At 34.9% G+C, this 27,456-nt stretch overlaps 2 protein-coding genes across 2 annotated transcripts in view; both read right to left on the reverse strand.

The window, feature by feature from the left end:
* Positions 1 to 1,597: 1,597 nt before the first annotated feature.
* LOC110294237 (sulfotransferase 1 family member D1) lies at positions 1,598 to 15,979 on the reverse strand. Its single transcript, XM_021162317.1, has 8 exons — positions 15,772 to 15,979; positions 12,921 to 13,077; positions 11,591 to 11,716; positions 10,762 to 10,859; positions 6,685 to 6,811; positions 5,408 to 5,502; positions 3,789 to 3,969; positions 1,598 to 2,984 (listed from the first exon to the last, which is right to left on the reverse strand). The coding sequence occupies exons 2-8, from the start codon at positions 13,066 to 13,068 to the stop codon at positions 2,872 to 2,874; spliced, it is 888 nt and encodes a 295-aa protein (XP_021017976.1). The 5' UTR covers positions 13,069 to 13,077; positions 15,772 to 15,979; the 3' UTR covers positions 1,598 to 2,871.
* A 7,027-nt stretch (positions 15,980 to 23,006) lies between these two features.
* The window catches only part of LOC110295280 (estrogen sulfotransferase, testis isoform), a 17,839-nt gene continuing 13,389 nt past the window's right edge, over positions 23,007 to 27,456 (reverse strand). Inside the window, exons 7-8 of the mRNA XM_021163781.1 lie at positions 25,558 to 25,738; positions 23,007 to 23,360 (exon numbers count right to left, since the gene is read on the reverse strand). Coding sequence (XP_021019440.1) covers positions 23,248 to 23,360; positions 25,558 to 25,738 — 294 coding nt within the window. The 3' untranslated portion in view covers positions 23,007 to 23,247. The remainder of the gene's footprint in view (positions 23,361 to 25,557; positions 25,739 to 27,456) is intronic.

Genomic DNA, 27,456 nt, shown 5'->3' on the forward strand with positions numbered 1-27,456 from the left:
GGGCTTCAGGCTAACAGATGATTCATGCACCTACATGCAGGCATGCCCACATAGATATACCATGATAATATTAATTAAATACATGTTAGAAATTTTCTGTTCGTTATTACACTAGACAACATAGGAGTATAGCTGCTGTTATCTCCATTTGGGTCACAAATGGGCTTGTAGATCAGATGAACATTGATGGGACATAGACACATAAGAAATTATAATGAATGCCCCTTGAGAAACAGCTCTAAGTGATAGTGTTAACTAGAGGGTATTATGAGTCTATCGCAAGCAAAAAAGGAGGCAAATACCTACCTACTAGACTTAAAGTTTTCCTGAACACTCATTCTGGAAAGGACTAAGAATGCAAAGATGCCGTCTTTCTAAAATAAGCTCACTGTAAAGTCATCAGGATGAGTTTCTGTTGAAAACCTGAAGAACCTGGAGTTTGGTGGTGATGGACATTGGTAGCATCGATAGACACCACCACACAGGAATAACAGAACTTCTGTCTACAAGCCAGCTATCATATTCTTTCATATGTTACACACCCAAATATGTATCTTACTAATCTTCTAGTCATCTTGAATTAAGTTTGAAAATCAAGGTTAACATTCACAAAATGACCTTTCACTTAAATAGATGCAACTATGTTGCCGAGGATAACCTAAAAATCTACTCATTCTTTTCCCAGAATAGGTGTCATTGTTGACAATTTCCCATCATTTGCAAGACTTCTACAACTTAAGTATGGTAATGTCAATTTAACAAAACTTAGTAAATTTTACTAACTCAGTGTAAAGTTGTATTACAAAGGGATACGAGTTGAAGAAAGCAATAGCATTTGCTTAAAATTCTGATTAAACAAAACTGGAAAAATACTCAGTGCAGTTATCCTGTTTCTATAGCTCTTCACACATTCATAACTAATTTTGTTGTATTTTTCCTTTTATTTTTGAGAAGTTCATAGTTGTAAACAATGAAACATAGTTTTATACTCTCCTGTTTAGCATGCCACTCTGAACTTTATGTGTTTATTGTTGTTAAAGACTCCTTCCTCTGAAAGTAAATTTTCTTTCTATAAAGCACAAGTTTATCGTAGGAAGCAAAACCTTTGCTAGGGAGACACTGGCAATAACAATGAGCACTTCTCCTATTCGACTTCATGACTCCAGTATCTATGAATCTTGGTTGTGGAATAAACTAACGAGTATCCAGGTGCTGGTTCAAAACAAACATCTACCCTTCTATTGCATCAACTCTAAATATCATTGCTTCCCAAATGACGGAAAATTGAGTCTTTGAAGGAACATTCCACTTTATAGCAAACTAACTACTTCAGACAGAAGGAATTATAAAAACAATGATTTTTATGAACATGAGACCATCACAGTGGCTTCCAGTAAAGTGAGTTCCTTAGTGATAAGTAGTTCTTTCTAGAGTATTATGACATTGATATGGAGCAGAAGTGTATATTCACAATCATTTTAATCACATACTCCATTAAGCCTTGAACATAGTCAAGTACCCAGTACTTAACTGATGCCTTTAGTTGTGAGTCTTCCCTTCAGCGCTGACCTGCATAAATAGTCTTAGAAACCTTTTATATTAATTCATTGTTGACTTAATTTAAGGATGTTTATTTTAGACAGTCATTACTGGTGTTGTTACTTAAAATTACCTTGGCTTTAGAACATTTAAAATTAGTAAGACATTCATTAAACATAATGGTAAAATTTGAGACACTCAGCATGAAATGGTAAGAAATTATAACTTTAGCACATTTTCTCCAGTAGTAACATCTGGTAAGCCTATAACATTTTATTAATGCCAGAATATTAAGACTACTTGTTCTACAGCAATATTGCCCAGGTTGCTGTTCTGTGACTCCTATCATGTCCTTTAAAGTTTTTCATTAAATTATGTTACCATTAACTAGCTGTCCACTTCAACAATTTTCTCATGTCAAGAATGTTATATATTGAATATAATCATGTAATACTTTATTCATTTATTTTTAAGGTTTCATTTTTCACTAAACATTAGTTCCTGAAGACAAATGTAAAGGGATTTGAATTCATATTTCGTGATAGTTCAAAAATGAGTATTTATCTCACTCAGGAATGACTAATTTCAGAAGGATGAAAATGACCCTGGTGTGATCCAAAACCCAATAAAAAAAAAGAAGAGAGATTATGGAAATTAGTTTATTGTACAGAGTTTTCCTTTAAAAAGTGATGTTAAGTGGACATAAAATAGACAGTAGAATAATAATTTGGAGTATTTTGAACAAGCCTCAACATTTTCTGTAATAAATTTCACAATAGCTTCAATATATGAAATGAAGGATAAAATAATTCGATCTCTAATTTTCTTGATTTAAATCTATAAAATGGGTTTTATTGATTTTTTTCATTAAAATTTAATATTTCTAAATAAGGTTTAAGGGAAAACAGGTTATTCTGACATAATGAATCTAAATGATTCGGCAATGTTAACGACATAATATTTTAAAAAGCAAAATCACCACAGATGAAGTTGAATTAATTAATGAAATGTAATCTTCCTCTAGGAGGCCACTGAGACTATATACAGACAGGAAGCTATTAGGAACTGAAACTAAAAATATACTGTGTTATAAAGCCTCTTAAAATTGTATTATTTTGATAACAGAAAGTAAAAGGGAAACTACTATATGAACCTTTCTGTAAGGAAGATAATTAGAAGAGAATTATTACCTGATATCTGTACATTTCAAGACCAAGAGTTTTAGTAAGTATAGAAAAATAATATACAACATTTTCTTTGACTGAACCATGAATGTGCTTTTTCTCTAATGTTAGTGCCTGACAAAAGAGACTGAGAAGAAACCAACACTCCCTAGATCTCTGATCTAAACTTGAGTGTTGAATCTTCCATTTTCTTAACATAATCTTCTTCAAATTTCTCATACTGGGCTACAGTGAACTGATTCTTCCAATCGCCCGAAATTCCTGTTTAAAAAAAAAAAAACATAATGCAAAAGTACTTGGAATTACTATTAAACATCTGTCTAATAGGAATTTGAGTTAACAATTTGAATGTGTATTTGGTCTTTATCTTTTGATATTCCTCAAACTGTAATCTTCAACTTCACCCAATCTAATTGCTAGACCTACTTCTTAGCCTTCCAATTTCCATAAATTTTACAAGTATCTTATTTTAAAAAAACAATAATTCCTAAATATCTTAACGAAATGCCACTGGAGGAAACATTGCCTGATATCTCATTTCCAATGCTCAGGCTGTAAAAGCATTGGTAACAAAGGGTAAAGAGGACTTCTAAATTGAAAGCTTTAGTTTACAGGGTCAAATGATGAATTAGAAGAAAAAATATTATCAAACAGGATTAGAAACTAAGGAAGTGAATGTGATTAAGCATATTTATCTACTACATGTATTGAGCCTTCTATATATTTAAAACACCATATCCTTATGGAAGGATATGATAAGACATGCAGAAGGAATATTTGCTTAAAGTATAGTTTTCACAGAATATTCCACAATAATGTAGAAGTCACAATTAGAAACCTATTTTTCACGTCAAATAGAGATATTTGAACTGGAAAATTCCAGAAATAATATAAGATAAAATAAAGTATTCTAAGGCCTTTGTTTTTCTCTTCTGCTTTTGAGTTTCCCTTTATTAAGCATACTTAATTGCTTCTAATTTCTTACAATTTCACATTACTGTGATTACTTATACCTTTCACAATGTGACCAGAAACTACGCAAAAATGAATTTGTGCTTTTCTCACCCTTTCTCATGAAAGGAGACACAGAGTGGTCCATCTCTTCTTTCATCATAGTAGTGTAATTTGCACTAGGATTCTCCTTCATTACACTGAAAGAGCTATGGTAGAGGATTTTATTTAAAATTTCTTCTGGCATGTCTTTTTCTAGAAACTTTAATATTTTTTGAATTTCATACTTTGGATTCTGAAACGGTAAGTGGGAAAAGAAACATTTCAGTTAGATTTAGTCACAAGGAAAAGAACATACTTACTAAGGTTCTGTTTAAGCTTAGCTATTAGGAGAGATATTTGGGGGGACTTATTTTACTTTTTGAGAAATCAAAGTGATTTATTTGGCCATTTAATGTACCCACCATGAGCTAAGAGCAATAGTAGTGTTTATTTCATGAAATAAAAAAGATTGGATTAATTCTCAATATTAATATTTAAAAATATGATTTGCAGAATAATGGATAGTAATAGTGTAAGTTGCTATTTTAGTTAAGGAATATCTGTAATCATCTTGTTTTTTAAATATACCACCAAATATATATTATATATCTCAAGAATTTTCTAGGAGTGAAAAAAAGATTCTATGACCTCTAACACCTTCATATTAGGAGTATGAAAATGGAAGCGAAGTAAGAGAGCTGTGTCAAGTCATTCATAGGCCATCACTCAGATGCAAATGAAGGGGAAATTATGATGGATAAGGGTGAAATTATTAAATTAAGAATTAAAATATCTAATGTTAATCTAATGGTACAGAGAATCTTTAATTCTAGTAGAATTCTGCACCTTCTCTGTCAACTACGTAAGTTGTCCTCTATATCTGAGGGGACTAAACCTCATTGTCATGACAACATCTTGGCAACCTAAGTAAGAGTTTCCATGTAAATTTATATATGAACACATAAAGACACTATATAATGTTGCTCATTCCCTAAAAGTCCATACCATGGGCACTATATAGAAGTAATCATTCTGACTGATATAAACTCAACTTACTGTATAAGAGCAGCTATGGATTTGGCTGCAAAAAAGGAACATGCAGAAGAATGATGTGATTTCTATAGAAACATAGAACTGGATTCTGAAACCAAAGATGGTTTATCCATCATAAAGGATTTGATAGAAGTCTAAGAAACAACATCGGCTGAGTCAGGCCTACCAAAACTCAGAGTTGATGAAGTATAATTACAGTTTTTCCTTGCTAGACTTCAGTTTTGAGTGACAACTTGCCTCATGGAATTTAATTCAAAAGTGAATTAATGTTAATCTGAAAATACATTAACAGTCTTGTTTTTTAATGTAGACTCAGTGAGTAAAGGAAAATGGTACAAAAAGAATCTGAATGGACATAAAGGGGTTAAATTCCAAATTCTAGAATCATCTTCATGATTTTATAGTTTAGAAGCTAATAAGCTAGTTGAATACATAAGTGGACTCACAGATATTTTCAAAAATATTATTATTGTTAATCATAATTGGATAATCAACAGCAACATGGTAGATTTGAATTAATTGTACTTTATAACAGAGGCAGAGTTAAAAGTAAATTAGCTATACTTATAGATTAAGAAGAAAAGAAAGAAATGGACAAATAAGTTAAATTTAAAAAATAGATTGAAGTGCCTACTTACTTCTTTCATATCTTCATAAAACAGGTAAAGGATCTGATATTCTTTTCTTTTTTCCCACCAGCCCTTCACATGATCATACCAGGGACCAAAGCTCACTAAAGTTAAAGATGAAATGTAAATTTAAAAACTATTTACATGAAGTAGAAATAGCTAAATGTCTCTTTAAGTCATGGTTATCTGCTGTTTTCCTGTGAAATTTGGAATCTACTTTAAAAAATAATAAAAAGTTATTCTGTCACAAGTTGAATCATGTCTTCCCAAAATCTATATACTACAATGTCCACATTGTCCTGGTAATGAAATTGTACTTAGAAGAAAGGTCCCTATAGTAGGAAAAATTAGTTACTGATTATGACAAATGCGCTTACAGATAAAGAAGCTAATACAGACACACCAAGATGGAAGGCCATGACAAAAAACCATATCCCTGCACAGTTTAAGGAAGAAGGATGTACAATAAACACAGCACTGTCTCCTTGGATTTGTAGATTCTACAAAAGCAAAAACATACATCTCTGTCATCTAAGCCAGTCAGTAGGATAAGTTGTTATTGGACCTTTTGAAAATTAATATCATTTGATAAATATAGCTAAGACCACTGCAAAGTGACTGTTTTAAACAATAAGTGATATGTATGTTCAGAGGAGAGGGAGTATTGAATAAACAAGAAGGCATACACAGGAAGTCACAAAACAACTGGGAAGAGTAGAGTACATTTTTTTTTTCTGAGAATCCTTCAGGCTTTGACAATGACACATAATATTTCAAGCAATGACAGGTATTAAGTCCATGCTGCATGTCACCTACACACATTTGTTTCCAAGGGGAAGTTTATATGGGGACTTAAATGTCTATTGGGATTTTTTTGCACATTTGCTATCATTAGAAAGAAAAAGAGGCTGTATGTTTGTTAAAGGAACAACAGGAGTTTTGAATGCTATAGAACAGAATTCAAGGAATAGGCACATAATTAAAATAGCACAACATAGGCATTGATATTTGAAAGCAGTTAAATAAATTGCCAGAAGCCATTCATAACTTATGAAATGTTGAAACCCAGAACTAGAAACTATATATATCACAAATTACCCAAAAGTTCCTTCAACGACAAAAGGGACATTTTTTCTTCATCTTTACTCTCCCTAATGTTTTAGTAGATTGATTGATGAAAATTAATTTTATAATAAACATATGTTTTAGATTTTAAACTGTATGGTGCCTTGCAAAAAAAAAAGTATTAGTATTGACATCATAATTAAAGTAACACTTGGACACACCTTGCCCAGCCATGAATTTCTCGAGGAACTCTTCCCAGGTGCCAGGCTCTGGGTGGATTTTTGCCATTTGGTAGAAATAATAGTAAGAAACAACCACATCTTTGGCATTCCGTGCCACATAAATCATCTGTATGGACAAATGAAAGGTTGGCATTTACTTTTGTAATTGAATAGCTTTCAACTATTGCTTTAAATGGCTATTTATCCTTTACAGTTCCTTTCACAATATTTGTACACATATGCCCAACAGAGTACATTCACAACTATGTATTGTTTTAATACACAAAAGTTCTTCTCTTATTTCTGACACATCTGCATCCTCTTTAAGCTTTGAAAAGATTATCTATTGAAATATGAAAGACGATTATAAAAAAGACCTAGAACTTACACGCTTATGTTCTAGTGTCTTTGGTATGAGAAGTTATTCTGCAGGCTATGGAAAGAGGAACATAGACACCAACCCAGAGACAAAATCCCCCACCTATAACCTATCTGGCTTGCAAGATGTGCTAGGCTGGCCATAACTTGTAGGAGTGGCCAACTATGTTTAGTTTAATGCCATACTACAGGAGGGAGCCTGTGCTCTACAATGCCTGGATGTCCAGGAACCTGACACTGGGTGGCTCCGAGACCTAGGACAGAACCAAACACCATTGACAAAAAGCAAAAAATAATCTATGAAATGATATTCTGCTATAGTTACAGATTGGTACCTTGTCCAATCATCATCAGAGAGGTTTCATCTGGCAGCAGGTACAGAAACTCACATCCAAACATGCAGAGAGGGGGGAAGAAAGAGGAGAGATTCCTGGGGAGATTGTTTTGCAACACTCATTTACTGAAATGCCTTATGCCTACCCTTCTTCAAAACACGTTTAACACCTGAAGTCTAGCCATGCATGGAGTGAATATGTTTCCTAGAAAATTAAGTGCAGAAAGAGACCTTCAGGGAGCTATGATTAGGTTTTCCTTCTCTTACAACTGATAAACAAAGTGAGAACTTTCATACTCACAAGTCACAGATAGTAGCTTGTTTAAACTTGGAAATAGACAAGGGTAGGAAGGAGTGGACTGAAATAGGTTTGGAAGGGATATAGTCATAGGTTCATATAGGATGAATGTTGCAGCTTATAAATTTTATTATAAACATTAAGCCCTGTAAGCATTACCAGTTATTTCTTATTTCAATTTCAATAAACTGGGGCAATAAGCCAAATAACATCTATCAACACCATCTGTAACCTTGATGTGTTTGACTTGCTTTAGTACAGAGAGGATCATTTAAGGATGTCTCCACAAACTCCTAAAAATAAACTGTACCTCCTTCTAGGCTCTTGGTGATATTCATTACTATAATCTCTCTCTCTCTCTCTCTCTCTCTCTCTCTCTCTCTCTCTCTCTCTCTCTCTCTCTCTCTCTTTCTCTGTGTGTGTGTGTGTGTGTGTGTATGAAAAAGAAGAAAGTCAGTGAAGATATGTTAGTCAATAAGCCATATTAAAGGCACCACTCTAATTAGTCACTAAGAAAGTTCAAAACAATCCCCTGCATAGCCATTAGTAGGAATTAAAATGTTTTACCTATATTTCATGTTAATGAAAGTATGGAGTAACTTAGTTACCATTGCTCATCAATATTTTAAATACCTCAAATACTAGTTTAAAATATCAACTACACAAATGAGTTACCTTAGGTTTCAATAATTCCACCCCTAAATATGTAACCAAGAGAAAATATGCATCTATACACTAAAAGACATATAATATGCAAAGCAACACTATTTCCATTGTTGACAACTAGCAGAAACTCAACCATATATCAACAGTACCCCTTATAAGTAAACTCTGAAGGAGTCCCAGATTTTTGATGATGTATGTTATTGGTCCTCAAACTTTAATCTGAATTAATTCTAAATCTGCTATTGTTAAATTTTAGACTTCGGGGCCTTATTTCTGCAATTTATGTTTCAGATGGTAAGAATGGAATCTGAGAATTGTGTATCTAGAAAGCTAGTTGGCTTGGTTCTTATAATGTAATAGAACTAATACATTTATACAAAGGAATAGCTTTCACATGTGTATTGAGAAAAATTAAAATAAATTTCACAATATTCATAGTTTATAACTACAGGGCAAGTAGGCAAAGTTACTTAATGTGAGAACCAAAAGGGTTACTGACTAGACATTTGATGCCACTGAACTTTTGTGGTGCTGACCATAAGTACTTTGGGTTTCATAATATGGTTAATTCCTAAATATTCATGAAGCTCAACTCTTTGGTTTGTACTATTTTCCTAAATGTTGTGTTTGAAAAATTTATTAAAATAAAATCATAAACTATATGAATCTATACAATTATAAATCATATAAAGTTAATATTATTTATATATTATGCTGGATTGCCAATAGACTTCTAATCTGCAAATATGTAATTATAAATATCCATTGATTAATTTATAGAATAATATGTAATTGTCAATTCATATACCTTCAATCTGTTCTGGTATATGAATATCAATTCTTTAAAAGCAGTTGAAAGTCAAGTGAAAAGATTAAGAATGAGAGACAATCTGAAAGTTTCTCAGGCATAGTGTACAACCTTTTCTTCAAAATATGTATCCAAGTGTCTACAAAGACTCTAACCATAGGAAAGGAAGAAAGTGGAGCAACAGACTTGCTGAGCCATGAGGAATAAGGTCTGCCTACCAGCCTGATTCAGATAAAGAAACTAGTGACTGAACATAAGTTGGTGAAATCCCAGGGGAAGGCTGGGAGTACAGAATTGCTGAGTTTGGCTACATTGTATTTGTTGAATGTATCTGTTAATGATGAAAGATAAGGGGCTTATCTACCTTTTCACCCTGTGTTCCATTTTGATAACTAGAAAAAAAAATGGCTTTCCTAGGTCAATGACTCAGATCCTGGTGGCTTCACTGCTCATTCTATTGTTCCTCAAGCAATTATAGTCACATGATCATTTAAGCATTCAAAGTTAGATAAATCCCTTCTTCCAATGTTACATAAAACCTGGCAAAGATTTTTGGTCATTATTTTTCTGTCATTGATTGGACTTCTAAACTAAACGATGGTTCATAGAAATATAGCTGCAAGGATTTTAGCCTCTTATACTGGGAAACCTTGAGACAGACTTGGCCCTCCATATCTGCTTTAAAGATTGACTAGTGTATGCTGAAATTAAAACATAAAATGGGGGCATTGTGGGGAGCCATGGCTTTGTGATTGACAGAGCTGCTTTGAGAGGCACGTGTAATATGTTTCTCAGGTTCTTGAGCCACAGTGTACCTTCAAGTTCAAGTTCAACTTTCTTGTGGTTCTTGAGCCACAGTGTACCTTCAAGTTCTTGAGTTGTTATGCCTGAGGCAGTGAAGTATTCAGGACACTTTGTTTCTCTGTATGTTCCCTGAGTAGTCAAGGAAGCATGAAAACTTGGCAGGAAAGTTGGTCTTTAAGATCAGTTCTGTGTACCCTGTGTTGCTTGCAGACATCATCGTATCCTAGCACCTCTAACTGAATTGAACCTGGAATTTTCCATTGTCTTCTGCCTCTAATAAAGGTATAAAAAATCTGATGGCTCTCAAAGAGATTGGCACAGCCTCAGTTGTGCTCTGGATCCTCCAATCTGGCCTGTTTTAATTCCTTGTGGCCATATCAGGTTCCCTTGACCTTGTACACATACAATGTCCAGGCTTTCTCTTCATCTTTTTATCTCATTTACAATATGAAAGGACTGAATGAAAAAATTTCAAATTCTTCTTTGATCTCCCATATGTGATGTGTGTGTCTTTGCATTTGTGTGTGTGTGTTTGTGAGTGTGTGTGTGTTTGTATTTGGTGTGTGTGTGTGTGTGTGTGTGTGTGTGTGTGTGTGTGTGTGTGTGTGTGAGAAAAACAATAGTTGAGGGAGTAAAACTAAGAATTTAACAAAGACAGTGAGGAGGATATGGGTGACATTAGATAGAGGAAATGGAAGGTGGAAATGTTGTAACTATATACAAATATCCAAAACCTCAAAATCAATGAAAGAAATGGAAAGACAAAGAAGGATTATTTTCACTTTCTACCTTGCAGTCGTTTTTCCAGAATGAGGAAGGAAGCAGCTGAACAGGAAGATGTGTTTTCACTATTCGAGGAGACGGCATGTTGTTCAGCATTTCAACACCTACAGACATACACATTAACAAAGTGAATTATACTTTTAGATTCAGACAACTGATTTCTAATTCAACCTAAGATCTTCTAATCATTAAAGGTTTAATAAAGTTTTTTTTTCTTTGTTCTGATTTGTTAGCTAAATGGTCCAACAGCTTCATATCTTCCATTAAACTCTGAGGATACAAACTGTAAAAAGTCAGGGTTAAATGGGCTCTTTCATTCTTTGTAAGTATGAGGGCATAATGATCTCCGCATCTGTAAAAACATTCCTTGTTTATAACACAAGATGGAGCAGAAAGAGCAGCTTTGAACCAGTGTCTAGGCTTTCTCTTCATTGTTCTATCTCATTTACAATATGAAAAGATTGAATGAAAGTCTTTCAAATTTCTCTTCTTTCTCATGTTCAAACTCTGATGGGATTATGACATAATATCCATTTCTATTCAAGATTTTGAAAATGCAAAGGAATATATTCCCATAATATTTTTCATTATCACATGTAATATGATGTATTAACTAAATAATAGACTAAATAATATATTAGGAACTTAAGCTAGATCCAGATGTAGATGTTAACTTTGAGGAAGTGGAGCCTAACCAAATTCTAACTTCTCTAGACACTTCAGATTTCATAGTGCTTGTTCTTTCTGTATTATTGTTGTTCCTGACTCCTTTGCACATACTAAGAATACATATGAATTTATTTCTATAGTGAAAATGAATATTCTGAGAAAATACCATTTGTTATTCCAGGAATTATAAACTCCATGAATGGTACTCGTTTGTAGATTGCATCCCTTTTACATTTCTCTGCATCCCCATTGTTGTAGATCAAATCCAGTATTTCACTGACCCAAGTTGTTCCTAAGAGGAAAATGGAAGAAATTAAGTATCTCTGTTGAAAGTAACATGAGAAAGTCAAGAGGGGGAGAGGTGTTTTGTAATATCTGAAACAAACAAACAAGAAATGTGTTTTTATTTCCACATCCTTTATCTTATTCCAAATCAAAATATTCTAAAACATATTTGAGTTGAACCCCAAGGAGGATTGGCAGAGGAAATAGACAACTTTGATGAAATCATAGGCTCATATATTTCCTCTCAATATTAAAAAAAAAATGGAGCTTAGACTGGAAGGAAATATCAGGTAAAGATGATCAACATATAATGAAGGTGTGAAAAGAGACCACAAAGAACTTTAGCCTGTAATAATCAGGATGCTACACACAATAGAGTCCATTTGACCTCAATACAGTCACTCACTCTGACAAGTATGCTAGTATGTCTCACCAGTCCTTGAAAAAAATACATGAAAAATATGAGAACATTGTATATGCAACAACATATGTGGTTTGATTATCAGATGAATGATGCATTTCTTTTTGAAAGAATATGATAAATCAGAAAAATAACTTATTAGTTGTTTTCATAATGGTAACAGAAACACTGAAATATACTATTTAATCTATGTTATAACATTTTAATGAGTGAAATATGATTGTCTACACTTTTCAATGGTTTCCAAAAACTAGAAATGACACATATATATGGCAGTGTTACAACTAAACTCAATAATTTGTTGGCTAACTTGGAAAATTAATTAAAATGAAAGTAAATGACAGAAAGGAGAAAAATTGGTCCAAACTATCTTTTTTTTTTATATACTAAAGTGTCATCTAGTACATTAATTCAATTCTTAAGACCTTGTAATCATGTGGGGTTCATTTGATCTTGGAAGATCAGTATATAATAAATTCTAGTTTATTTGTTTCCCCCCATAGGAAATTAAGTAGAAATATGGTTAAAAGTTGCTATTAATGTATTTATTACTTAGGAAGTGTGACTGACTGTGGGTTTAAGTAAATTCATATGATGCCTGCTGGCAATTCAGACGTGAATATGAAGCTATATAATCTGAGGCAACATTGCCCCAGCAAGCCACAAGGCTTCTTTATTTAATGATAGAAAAATTCAGCTTAGGCTGGACAAATATCTGCAGACATTTAGGTTTGTGAATATGGATTATTATTGTGTAACTGTCTATCATGGATAAATTAAAAGTTCTTACCAGATTTGGGATATGTGGAGATCAAAAGGTCATCAGGCCGGGCTTCAAATGACTCTACTTGGGACCAATGCTCAGCAATGCTCCAAAAAAGAGGGATACCTTGAATATCCACTAACTCCCTCCTGAAGACATCCAGTTTTTTATCCATTTGGGGAGACTATATTTTAACAAAGGGTATCATTAATCAATTTTAAAATGTTCCTAATTGAATAGTAATATCATTTTTCAAAGTTCAGAGATATGAATTCAGATTAAGTGTGTTATTATCAAGGCAAGAAAATAAACTGGACAGATAAATATTTATTTTTATCCATACCATTCATACACAGCATATTACTATACCTCATTTGTATATCAATAGCATATGCTAAAGTAAATATTTTCAAGATGTAACAGAAAATGTGCAACACTTGAAGTTAGGAGAACAATGTAAGAAATGGGGCTATTAGTCCATTCTAAGTCCCAGAATGACACAGTTCTCCTTAGATCAAATAATAAAAGATGGCCTAACTCATATGCTCTTCTTTTTAATTTCAAGGTAAACTGGTAAATTGTTTAAATTAGACCTGACAGGCTACAAATTAAGAGAAAATGTATATGTGGGGTATGAGCAAGATTTAGCAGAGAAAATAGAAATCTTAAGTTTTGGGATAGCATTGGAAATGTAATTGAGGAAAATATGTAATAAAAAATTGAAAAAAAAAATAAAAAAAAATGAACATGCCAAATGCACAGGGAAAGCTCCCAGGTCCTCATTCCTACACAAAGAACTATAGGCTATTGAGTAAAATATTGAGTAGGAATGAGAGTGGTGGGCCTTCCCTGGGAAGATTACAGTGATTGTCCAGTGTCAACTGGTCAGCCCTAAATACATACATACAAGTAACATTATATTGACTTATCTAGTCATACAAATACTTACATGCATGCAATAACAATTGGTAGAATGAGTGGCAGTGGACTTGAAGGACAGCAGGGGTGAGTATAAGGGAAGGTTTGGAGGGAAGCAAGGGAAGGGAGAACTAAAATAAAATATCAAGAACAAACAACAACAAAAGGATAAAAGAAAGAAAATAAGCTTAAGGTTAGGCAATTGAGGATGCATTGCACATCTTCCACTAAACTTTGAAACACTCGTGATGATGACCCTGCCTTACTTTGTTCAACAGGACTCTAGATGAAGGAAGGCACCTCTCTTTTTTCTCTTACCTGTTATGGGAAAGGGAAGAACTTGAAATCTACCATTAATCATACTCCAAAATACACATGCCTCCAATTTATCATGAGCTGAGGGATTCTGTTATTTCCTCAAAAATCTAGCTTTAAATTCTAGCTAAACTGAGGAGTTGTATTACTCTTTAAAGAGAATTCCGAAGAACTACCTAACAAGCAGTACCAATATCAAGCTTTTGAAGAGATCCCTAGGAATTAGTACTGTGGTGGTTTAAATATGCTTGGCCCAGGGAGTAAGTGGCATTATTAGGATGTGTGGCCTTGTTGGAGTGGGTGTGACCTTACTGGGGGAAGTGTGTCACTGTGGGTGTAGGCTTTGAGAGGACAGGATAGGCCATTGGTGAAGGTACAACCTCACCCAGGACAAAAGGGGTCACGCAAAGGAGCTGAGACTTGGCACCATGAAGAGAGCCTTTCTGAAGCTATTGGTGAAGCCTAATTGCAATGAAATACTCCAGGAAAAAAAAGAATAAAATAACTTTTATTCTTCTGTCATACATTCCATCCTAACCACAGTTTCCCCTTCATCCTTCCCTCCCAGGCTTATCCTAGTTTTCAGTCCAGATCCACTCCTTCATTTCACTTCTGAAAAGGGCAGGCCTCCCAGGGATATCAACTAATCAAGACATAGCATGCTACAATAACACTAGAAACCTCTCCTCATATTAAGGCTGGAGAAAACAACCCAATAGGAGAAAAAGGGTCAACAAAGCAGATAAAAATGTCAGAGACAATCCTGCTCCCACAGTTAGAAGATCAATAAGAACATTAAGCTATACAACCATAATATGTATGAAGAGCCTAGGTCATAAACATGCACAATTGGAATTCTTTAAAAAATATATAGTGTATTATTCAGTTCATACAAGGTTCTTATGTGTCAATTCCAACTATCTCATTTTAGCTAAGGAGGAAAATAACAAGGAAATATTAAGTATTCTTTGGAAATCCTCCCAAAAGTACTTGCTTTCAACAAATGACAGAATTTGGTTAGAGCATGATAAGTGTAGGTTCTGTAATGTTAACTATTTTAAATTAGTATTATAAGACTTGGAACAACAAATAATACAAAGTATTACAAGAGAAACTCCAAGTTATGCCAAGGCTCTTGGCAAAGGAAAAATAAAGATGAAATGGTGTGAATTTCTGTTACGAATCTGGAGAAGAATAAACTGTCTCAAAGAGGTTGATTTTACTCATTGTATTCCATAATAATGAGCTTCACACACACATATTAAATACAGTATATTAAAAAGCATATGAGATAATTTAGAAAATATAAGCCTACCTTACTAATAATTTCTTTAAGTAATATCTTATACTCTACTTGATTATATAGAAAGTGATATTTCATTTAGAGTGATTTCTAAGTATCGAATTATCAAAAGATAATTTAGGTACTGTTCTTTAAACCTTGTGGAATATCTGTGCTTTGATCAGTAACTGACAATCACAGAACACAGAACAAGGTCTTTCTTAGATCACAAAAGGATGTTTTATAATTTTTGGACCTTTTAAGTATTACATATAAATTTAATATTCCATATTTTCAAAGTCTACGCCTTAAAAAGTCACAGCTGATATATTTATAGAAGAAACACAACCAAGTTTATCTTACCTTTAAATTCTCGGAGCTTTAAATGAGTTTGCTCAGATGAAGAATCAGAGCCAAAAGACTTTAAAAGGATGATGCCCCTGGGTAGCTCACAACTTAATGTGAGAAAGAAATTAAGTTGTGGTAAGCTTAGGAAATGATGAACAATGTTCATTTCCCTAAGGCCACTCCCCTGTTTACCTACCTGAAAATGCCCCATGAGTATAAACTCACCAGGGTGATAATTATGACTTTAGGCACACCTCCATGTTTTGCGTATTGTTAACAGCTACTCTTAGTCAATTATTAACTGATCAGTGGACTATAGTCTTCTGAACCTACTGGTGAACTGTGTTAAACCTAAAGATGTTTTGTCCCATAGAAATCAAACTCCTGACAATCAACACATTATTCTCTTAGACAGTGTTATATTCCTAGTACATAAATCTTTTGCATGGATCTGATCTATATTATTTGTCAAAAAGGAAATATTAAAAATGATCACTCGAGTTTCTTTCATTTCTAATGGTATGTTCTTAGTAATGTTAATGTTCTTTGAAGAACAGATTACATGTTTTAATAAACCACTGTGGTAGAAACAAGAAAACAATGAATACATAATTAGAATATTCTTATATTTCTAGAATATTTGTCAGAAAGTAATTTATTAAAATGGTAGCTAAATTATAAAAAATGAGATAGAATTTGTGAAAGTTAGTTTATGTAAATTTAAAGTAAGACAGTCATTACCCTGACTTTTCATGCAAACTTTAGTGATTCATCCCTGTGACAAAATGTTTCAATCACACCAGTTTGACAATTGATTTTATATGTAAGAAAAAAAAATCATGTTTCCTCCAACTACACTAAATTTCCATCAGGAAAATATTGTTATGAAATACTCTGGAATACCAGCCATCGTTTCTACTTATTTTGCCTATTTTCACAAACACAAAATATAATGTCAGAGAGGATATAGAGGAAAAGTGCATTTAAATACTTGTAGTCTATGGGAAATCTAAATTAATATAGTCAGTATGGAAAATAAAAAGATATATGTCCAGGGTATATATATATATATATATATCCCAAGGAAAAAACACTAGCACATTAAAAAGCTAGCCACATTAATGTGTTTGATAGAGTTTTATTTGCAGTAGAGATAAATACAGAATCAACCTAGATATTCAACATCATTAAACAAAACAAACTGTGTGTACATGCATGTGTATATACAATGGAATGCTATTAAGTTTTACAAAGTAATAAAATTCTATCAGTTGTAGAAAATGAATAAAACTGAATTGAGATGAATATGGAATAGTTCTAACTGGAGATTAGAAGGCTGGTAGTAACAAGCAGTAAAGGACATTTACATAACAGGTATTGACACACAGAAGAGGGTTGTACCCCAGGTGCTCTGTACCACAATTGATCACTTTCCCACAGTATTGTATTGCATAATTAATAAACATCTAAAACCTCCAAAGAATAATGAATCAGGGCACAAATCATGCAGGTACCCAAATAGTCCATTTTATTACTACAAATAAACAATATATATTTCAATAATATTGAAACAATAATTACAAAGTATTACCAAAATTGATAGGCATAAAACACCAATATATATCAAGGCAATGCTAGATGGAAAGTATTCTTATTTTAATGTAACCATATAATCTGTTTGAATATATCTTATTTTCATTTACTTTTTTTCTGTCAAATGCTAACATTTGAGATAATTCCCATATGTGGATATCTGTAGTTAGCCCTTCCAGCTTTTGGCACCTTGACGGATACTTTCATTCACGTGTCTATAATTTAAGGGACTCAGAGAATTTCTCAGAATTGATAGGGCTGTGATAAAGCACAAGGACCAAAAGCAACTTAGAAAAAAAAAGAATTTATTTTTTTCCTAGAACTTGTAGTCACCCAATGAAGTCAGAACAGGAACTCAAGGCAGGAACCAGGAGACAGCAACTGGCATTGAGCTTAGGGAGAAGAACTGCTTATTGGCTTACTCATGTCTTGGACAGGCTGCTTCCTTAGAGCCCAAAGGTGGCCCAACCTACAATGAGTTGTCATCAGCAAAATGCACCCGGGTTGTTCCACAGTCTCATCCACTGGGTGTTGTTTTCCTAACAGAGGGTCCTCTTCACAGGTAAGGCCACTTTGTCATGATGACAGAATGAGAAGAACAATAGCAAAGAAACAACCAGGAGAGGAGTGTAGTCTTTCTTATGGAGAGTCTCAAGCAGACCACTTGTTCACGCCTACTTTCAAGTACATGGTAAACATCGTACTACACTTCAGACAAAAAAAAAAAAAAAGCCCAAAATATGAAAATTAAACAGAATTATTTTCGATAACATTTCAATTTTCTTTTTTAGCTATCTCTGGGAAACACACTTTAAGTTTTCATTTCTAGATAAAATCTTACAGTCATTACATCGATGTTTAATAATTAAATGATTTATAAGTAATAAATAAAAGTCTATTTATAATAGACACTTCTGCGGTATATATTCATAAAAACTAGGATGTTGGTAATTTATTTATAATTACTCACTTGAGAATTATCCAGATTGAAAAATCTAGAAATGCCAGTTAGCCCAGTCTGCTTTGCCTGACATCTATATCAGCCTAATTATTCTGCACTTAATATCCAGTAAAATAATGTGCACGTACTGTTCATAATAAAACTGGTCTTAGATTTCTCAGAGAAACAGAGAATTTCCTTGAAGAAAACACTTGTGTTTGAAACAGTCTGAAATATGCAGCTTTTGATGGGGAACAAGACCTTGTCATTTTGTTAAAGGCTTTTGAAAGCAACTTAGAAGTGACATTTGAACTTAGTTGCAAAGGCTCTTTTAGAATGATGCAAGTTAATTTTTAGAAAAGAAGGCTAAATTGCTCTTAGTCTCAAATAATAAATACATATATTTACTAACATCCCAGGAATAATGGGACTAGGGAAATGGTTTAATAGTTTAAAAACCAAACAAACAAACAACTAAACAAAAACCAACCAAACAAAAACTTGTTGCTTTTGCATAGGACTAAGGTTCACTGCCCAGCATCCATGTGGCAGCTCACAAAATTCTGTAACTGCTATTCTTGGGGATCCAGGGTTCTTTTCTGGCTGCTCTAGCTCAGGCACACAATTAGTAACAGATATACATGTACAAAAATATCACCATATATATTTAAAAAGTGAATAACATATATATACATATATATATATGTATATATAATAGACTCATAAAATGAAAGACTTATGAAGATCAAAAAAGAACTGAGTAGCCAGGCGTGGTGGTGCACGCCTTTAATCCCAGCACTCGGGAGGCAGAGGCAGGTGGATTTCTGAGTTCGAGGCTAGCCTGGTCTACAAAGTGAGTTCCAGGACAGCCAGAGCTACACAGAGAAACCCTGTCTCGAAAAACCAAAAAAAAAAAAAAAAAGAACTGAGTCTTTTAAAAAATTATATAAAGCCTCTTTGGTATTTGAGAATGTAGATATTACATAACAGTACTAAGTTACTTTAAACCAACATCCCAACTTGATGTTTTATTGGAAATGCAGTGATTTTTAACTTCATGATAGCTAATGCATGCTGATAGCTGACATATTACATTTCATTAAAGATAGAAATTAATTTCAGACCATTATTAGACACTGGTTTCAAATTTTTAACTATACAAATTTTCATATAACCAAGAAAAACAGTTGTGTCCTTATTTGAAAAATAGTAATTGTGCAGCATTTACCCACAGGCAAAAATTTATGATTATTAATCAAAAATGTCCATTGAGTTAGTACACTGGCTTTACTTTCTCATATTTTTGCTCTAAAGTACATCTAAACTCTTGCATTTAAAATATTCCCATGGCTACCGTCAGTAGGGCAGCACACGTCTTCCAGAAGGGTTTGTTCTGTGTCACCTTGTTATCATGATGCTTCGATATTAAAGTGAATCCAAGGAGAAAGAAATGAATAGAAAGAACTGAATAAATCCTTACAGTGACAGTGACCGACAGGGAGGGGCACTTAAAAAAATCTTTTAGGAGTATCATTTATAAAATGAGAAATCTCCTGAAACGCAAGAACCATCATCATAGTTTTTTCCCTCTGACAAAACAAAACACAACCCCTATGTATGTAAAATATACCAAATAACCAAAATATTCTAGAAAGCATCGTGAAACTCCTCTCCATGGCAAATGTGCTCGACTAGTGTTGGCACTGTTTTTGATTGTAGAGAGTTCTGAGAACAAGACAGAAACCAGCTTGTTTTGATTACTCTTGCCTAGCTCTCCTTTCTGTTTCCAACCACAGTTTACAGGGCTCAGCCCACTAGTGCCCTACATTCCCCTGGAGTGAGCAGAAATACTGAAAAGACGAAAATTAATACCCTTCAATATTACTTTCCCCTCTACAATCTTAAAATTTAGTAGAGAAGCCTACTTCAATAGAACTTTAATCATTAAAATTTACCTTTTGTCTTTACAGGTAGAAAATCTAGAAGTAGGATTTCCAAATGTTTTCTTATCTTGTAGTAAAAGAAAAATAAAAGTGTAAGAATATTTCAGGTTTTGGTTTCCTGTTTTCTCAGTTGAATGTTGTGTTGTTCAAACAACAGACATTGTAAATTACTTACCACCAAACACTTCTTAATAAGAACTGGAGGTCTAGACTGTGTTTCTACAGAAACTAGTTAATGGAAGCCTCGTTCTCTGAATAGATTTGAGCAGAGGAGCCTGCGCACTAATAATTGGTTTAAAGTTGTTTACTACTCTGTACAAAGCCGGTTGCTGTTTCAAGTTTGAAAGGCTCAGGAGAAGGTGCTGTGGAAGTTTGCTATAAGAGTAGGTAGGACAAACTGAATAAAAAATCCCTCTGCTCTGAACTTACTGCTCTGAAACAGCTGTGATCGACAAGAGAGCCCTTTGTCTTCACTCAGGGCACTCCTGGTTTCAGCTGGAAAAGCAAAGCAGAACACAGATGCTGTTTCACCACTCTCTGCAAAGGCGAGAGAGTGCTCCCTATGAAGGAAGAAGGAAGGGCAAAGGAAGTTCAGCCAAGAAAACATGGAACAAATTCCACTCCTTAAGTGGTACTGCACTATCGCATGACAACCTGGAATATCTACCACGACTGAATCCCCTGCAAGTGTAATAGCATGTTTCCAAAAAATAGTAACCAGAGGACCTTTTAATTTTTCATGTGATCAAAATCCCACCGGTTATGTGCTTCCTGATTTCTGTACCTAGGTTTCTGATTGCTGATGTGACTAAATAAGTTGAAATGAAAGCCTCCCGTTTTGTTATATGTGAGATGATAACTATTTTTTGCTATTCTTCTGTATGAGTAGCACGAGCATGCATACAATTTGGTAGGGGTGAAAGCAGTTTTCTTTTCTTTTTCTTTTTCTTTTTTTTTTCCCAGTCTGCTTCAGAGAGAAAGCCCAGCAAAGCCCAAACAGCATATTTTTATAAGGCCCCAGCACAGCAATGCACCTGAAGGCAATTAAACATTTTTAAAGATCAGTGACATAAACAAGGAAAAAATATTCCTACATTGCCTCCTCTTATGCCTTGTAACCCAAAAGTGATCTGGAGCATTTTAGCAGGCTGTTTCCCTCCTACAGGAGCCTGAAGATTTATGTTCTAGAAAATTGTATTATGCACTTACTGCTTATAGTAATAGGACAAAGCTGAAACAAATATATCATCATAAAGCCAAGGAATTCAGAGATAAGTCACATCCAGTTCATTTCATTGAGGTGCAAAGCCCAATTAGTTTGTTCTCATTAGAATGGACAAGGAAAAGTGAACAACGATCAGTTTGACTTCACATTCAATCCTCTCTCTGTCACCTCCCCCACAAAGTAGAAGTTGAAGGTAGTCGATACTGGGATGTAATCCATAAACATTATCTTCCCAGACAAAGAGCCAACATGGAGAAAAGGAGTCTTAAATGAATACATGGACGAAAGCAAATGCAGCATAGTTAGAGGATTTTCAGAGCTGCTACTCTTTGTCTCTAACCACCATTCTTGTTTTAATCTACTGCCAAGTTGACTGAGGAAAATAATTTTAAAAGTTTTATGAACATAAATGTACAGTTAATAGCTCCTAGGGGAAATTTATGAATTGGTAGAATCTATGTCTATGACATGTGTATGTAAACACATTTGTAACACATAAACAATATCACTATACAGACAAAAGCAGAAAAAAAACCCACCTGATATTCATTATACATGGCACAAAAACTCTGGGTTTGGGGAAGAATTTTATCAGTCTTACACATGCTCTGTCAATACTGAACCTAAAGAGAAAGTATGGATTTCCCCAATTTCTTTTCTTACATATTGAATATCTGTGAAATATTAAGGGGTGAATTTTGGTTTTGCCATGCACAGGCATCTCAAATTAGTCAAACCTAATAAAAGTAAGAGGCTTTATTGCAAACACCCATCAGATAAACTCAGTATTTCTATAGGAAGTAAATGTTCTATAGGAAGTAAATGAAAGAAGAAAAAGACACGGTGTTAGCTGTGGCAGGAAGTTAAGAGAGGCATTCAGAAGCGATAGAACTTTTGAGAGCCCAGTTATTCTTGCAGGGCATCAAACACAGCCACTTGTTCATATTATGAACACCTACAGGGCAGCAGGCACAGACACATGAGTTGAAACTATAAATGTTATCAAATATTTCTGTCACAACAAGCCTGGAATCAAGTGGCTTCACAACGTAACGTGAACATGAATAACCAGATGTTATTTATATATAAATATAATATTTATATATTCATTTATATACAAACACATTTTATTATATATTAATATGTATTATATACAAATCTATACATATTAATATTTTATTGATATAAATATACTATTATATATAAATGTATAAATATGTCAACTTATATTAATACACTAATATATTAATATAACATGTTATAATATATTATAAATATGCTAATTTATATATTATAATGTTTTAATATATAAAATAATATATAAATATATAAGTATATATTTATAACAGCCATATGTTTTTGCAGCTGAATCTTTAGATATTATCTTGAAGTGACTTTATAATTCTTGGGGTTGTTTTAGTTTCTTCATATAATTTTGCATGTATTTAGCTCAAAATAAGGCTATCTAGTTTCCAGTTTCAAAGTACCTTGTTTGTTGATCTGTGTATAAGAAATATATATATATGAATGAAATGAATGAGTTTAAACATGCAGGCATCAAATTATTTTTATTAGAAATCTTTGAACCCTGTTAGAGGACAATGCTTATTTTATATATAAAAAAAATGTGATTTTGCTGTCAAAGATTTAGAAATTTACATTGACATAAAATTTAGAAAAAAATGAAATTAAACCATCAAACTTCAAAAGACTTCTACTTCTACTGAATTCACAAGAGAAACTGAAGGATAAATTTCAGACTACTCTAATTTCAGACACAAGGAAGTGTCTCAGAGCTCCATTCTAAACTTCACAGTGCAATCCTTCATCTGCTGCTTGTAGTGCTCATCAAATCTCTCCCTCAGGGCTTCTGGGAAGTGGTTCTTCCAGTCTCCTATAATTCCTGCAATGAAACAGGTAAAAATCAGAAGTGTCAACTCTTGGAACCAGAATTGTAAGCTTTTTCTATTCTGTATCTCTTCCATTAATAATGTGAAATTTTTTTCTAATGGTTAATGCCTGAATAAAGTATTTAAGTATCGTGTTGTTTGACTTTTACAAAGTTAAATTTTCTTTTTTGTCTTGAAAAAGTTTCTACTGGCTCATCCTTTTCTTCCTATACTAGTGATGAGACTCATGGGACAATGACTATCAAATTATATTTAAAATTTTTTTATTGATTATTTTATTTACATTTTAAATGTTATTCCCCTTGCTGGTTTCCTCTCTGAAAACCCCACATACCACCTCCACTGCCTCCAAGAGAGTGTTCCCCCACCCTCCTACCCACTCCAGCCTCACTGCACTGTCATTCCCCTACAGTAGAGCATTGAGCCTTCACAGGACCAAGGGCCTCTCCTCCCATTGATTCCAGACAAGGCCATTCTCTGCTACATATGCATCTGGAGCCATGGGTCTCTCTATGCATATTCTTTGATTGGTGGTTTAGTCCCTGGGAGTCCTGGGGGGGGGTCTGGTTGGTTAATAATATTGTTCTTCCTATGGGGTTGCAAACCCCTTCAACTCCTTCAGTCCTTCTCCTAACACCTCAATTGGGGTCCCCCTGCTCAGTCTGATGGTTGTCTGCAAGCATCCTCATCTGTATAGGTAAGGCTCTGGCAAAACCTCCAATGAGACATCCATATCTGGCTCCTGTCACCAAGCACTTCTTGACATTAGCAATAGTGTCTGGGTTTGTGGCTGCATATGGGATGGATTCCCAGGTGGGGCAGTCTATGGATGTCCTTTCCTTCAGTCTCTGCTCTACTTTTTGTCCCTGCATTTCCTTTAGATGGGAGCAATTCTGGGTTAAAATTTTGAGATGGGTGTTTGGCCCCATCCCTCAACAGGGGGGTCATGCCTAACCACTGGATATGGTCTCTCTCCCCTTTATTGTGGTAAATCTCCAACCCAAATAAGCCCGGGCAAAGAAAACACAACTCAATATGAATACAAGCTGCATGCCTAGATTGGGCAGATCTACAACTACACTACCATCTTCCCTATCTATGAGAACCCTTAAAACTTGCGGTTTCTCCAGGGCACATGTTTGTGCTCCACTTTCCTTTCACCTCCTCCTTCATTGTCCTCTTTTCTCTCCCTACTTCTCTCCCAAACTTTCAGCTCCACCTTCCCTTCTCCTGCTCAATCACCAGCTCTAGCTTTTATTTTACAAATTAAGGTGAGGAGAAGGTCCACAGGAAGCCACCTGGGTTCTAACTGATTTCAGTTAATGTCATCTCCGTTGAGTCCTGGGAGCCTCTTGCTTTCCTGGCATCTGGAACTTTGTGTTGGCTGCCCCCAGTTCCCCATTCCCCATTGCTACACTCCTCTGTTCAATTTCCTGACCCTCTGTACATCTCCCCCCCCATCTCCCCCCACACCTGATCCTTGAATATCATGCTTTTGCTGATAAATTTTCAAATCCAGACATGTATTTATATCCAATTACTGACCTGACATTGCTACCTGGGTGCTATATAAAAAAAATTCTCAAATGTCAGGCATCCAAATTTATTATTGCTGACCAAGTAATGATTCTATGTAAATGAAATTTTCTTTCATTGTGTCTTGATATTATTGGGATTATAATTATGTTTGAGTTCTTACTTTAGTCATTTACTATTTGAAACTTTCTGTCATTTGTATAAAGAAAATATGACTGACTTTTCAGGACCCATTTCTTCACCACAGAATGAGATAGTAAATCCATCTTCCCTGTCAGAAATCATCATCTATAGAGATAACTATGTGTGAGGCATACAATATACACACAAGACACACAGACCTACTCAGTGACAGTTGGTAAACTATGGTATCATTGCTGATGCTGAGACCAAGGTGTCTGACATTATGCTTTACACCATCTGCTTCTCAAACCAAATAAACAAGAAACAGAAATCCATTACTAGTATATATGTATTAATAGTGTTTAGTGCCTCTGCACAATTTATAATTCCATAAGAGTATTCAAGAAAAAAAATACTTGTAAAGAAAACACATGTTATTTGTGCAGGGTGAATAACCTTGAATGAATTTTTGCTTAAGTCATGAAAGCTTTGACCTTTTAAATGGGAAACCATGCATCTTTGTCTTCTCACCCTTTCGCATGAACGGTGATACTTTTTGATTCATCATTTCCTCTGGCATCATTGTATAATTGGTGGATGGATTGTTCTTCATCTCCTGGAAGGAAGTGTGTTGAACGATTCTGTCCACAAGCTCTGCTGAGGGCTTTCTCTCCAGGAACTCTATTAGCTTTACAACTTCTCTTCTGATATCCTATGGAGAAACAAAGAGACTTAAAAACCAAAATGGCCCCTTCCAGTCCAATCATCACCAGAGTAGCTAGGGCACAGAGTCGACTGACACCCACCAGCTACCCATGACACCCGCCACAGGAGTTTAAGACTTCAGGTGATCCGGCCACCCTCCCAGCCAGAGGACAGGTCCCCGCCCAGCCCGGGAGCCCTTTGCCTCAGGATCAGCAGTAGTCATCTTGGTTCCAGGACTCCGCTGAACTTAGTCTGCACAGGTGAGAGTGTGCACCACAGAAGCTGACAGCTTCTGGGATAGGAGGGAGCCACAGAGCCTCTGAGGCGGTGCCCTTTTAGGGCTCCAGACATCCAGCCACCCTCCCGGCCAAAGCACAGGTGTCCACCTGGCCCTGGAGCCCTTTGCCTCAGGAGCAGCGGAAGCCATCTTGGTTCCAGGACTCCACCGAATTTAGGAACTTAGTCCGCATAGGTGAGAGTGTGCACCACAGAAGCTGACAGCTTCTGGGACAGACAGGAGTCACAGAGCCTCTGAGGCAGCACCCTTTTCGGGCTCAAGACATGCGGCCACCCCTCCTGCCAGAGGACAGGTTTCTGCCTGGTCCGAGAGCCCTTGGCCTCAGGATCTGGGGGAGCCATCTTGGTTCCAGGACTCCACCTAACATAGTCTACACAGGTGAGAGTGTGCACCACACAAGCTGACAGCTTCTGTGACAACTACAACAACTAACTCCAGAGATTACCAGATGGTGAAAGATAAACGTAATAATCTTACTAACAGAAANCAAGACCACTCACCATCATCAGAACCCAGCACTCCCACTTCGCCCAGTCCAGGGCATCCCAACACACCAAAAAGCTAGACCCAGATATAAAAGCATATCTCATGATGATGGTAGAGGACATCAAGAAGGACTTTAATAACACACTTAAAGAAATACAGAAGAACACTGCTAAACAGGTAAAAGACATTAAAGAGGAAGCACAAAAATCCCTTAAAGAATTGCAGGAGAATACTGCTAAACAGGTAGAAGATATTAAAGAGGAAGCACAAAAATCCCTTAAAGAATTGCAGGAAAACCAGACCAAACAGGTGATGGAATTGAATAAAACCATCCAAGACCTAAAAAGGGAAATAGACACAATAAAGAAAACCCAAATTGAGGCAACACTGGAGATAGAAACCCTAGGAAAGAAATCAGGAACCATAGATGGGAGCATCAGCAACCAAATACAAGATATGGAAGAGAGAATCTCAGGTGCAGAAGACTCCATAGAGAATATTGGCACAACAATCAAAGAAAATGGAAAATGCAAAAAGATCCTAACTCAAAACATCCAGGAAATCCAGGACACAATGAGAAGACTAAACCTATGGATAATAGGAGTAGATGAAAATGAAGACTTTCAACTCAAAGGACCAGCAAATGTCTTCAACAAAATTATTGAAGAAAACTTTCCAAATCTAAAGAAAGAGATGCCCATGAACATACAAGAAGCCTACAGAACTCCAAATAGACTGGGCCAGAAAAGAAATTCCTCCCGACACATAATAATCAGAACAATTAATGCACTAAATAAAGATAGAATACTAAAAGNAGTAAGGGAAAAAGGTCAAGTAACATACAAAGGCAAGCCTATCAGAATTACACCAGATTTTTCACCAGAGATTATGAAAGCCAGAAGGGCCTGGACAGATGTTATACAGAAACTAAGAGAACACAA

Source organism: Mus caroli, chromosome 5 (assembly GCF_900094665.2).
Source record: "Mus caroli chromosome 5, CAROLI_EIJ_v1.1, whole genome shotgun sequence".
Taxonomy (NCBI): Eukaryota; Metazoa; Chordata; class Mammalia; order Rodentia; family Muridae; genus Mus; species Mus caroli.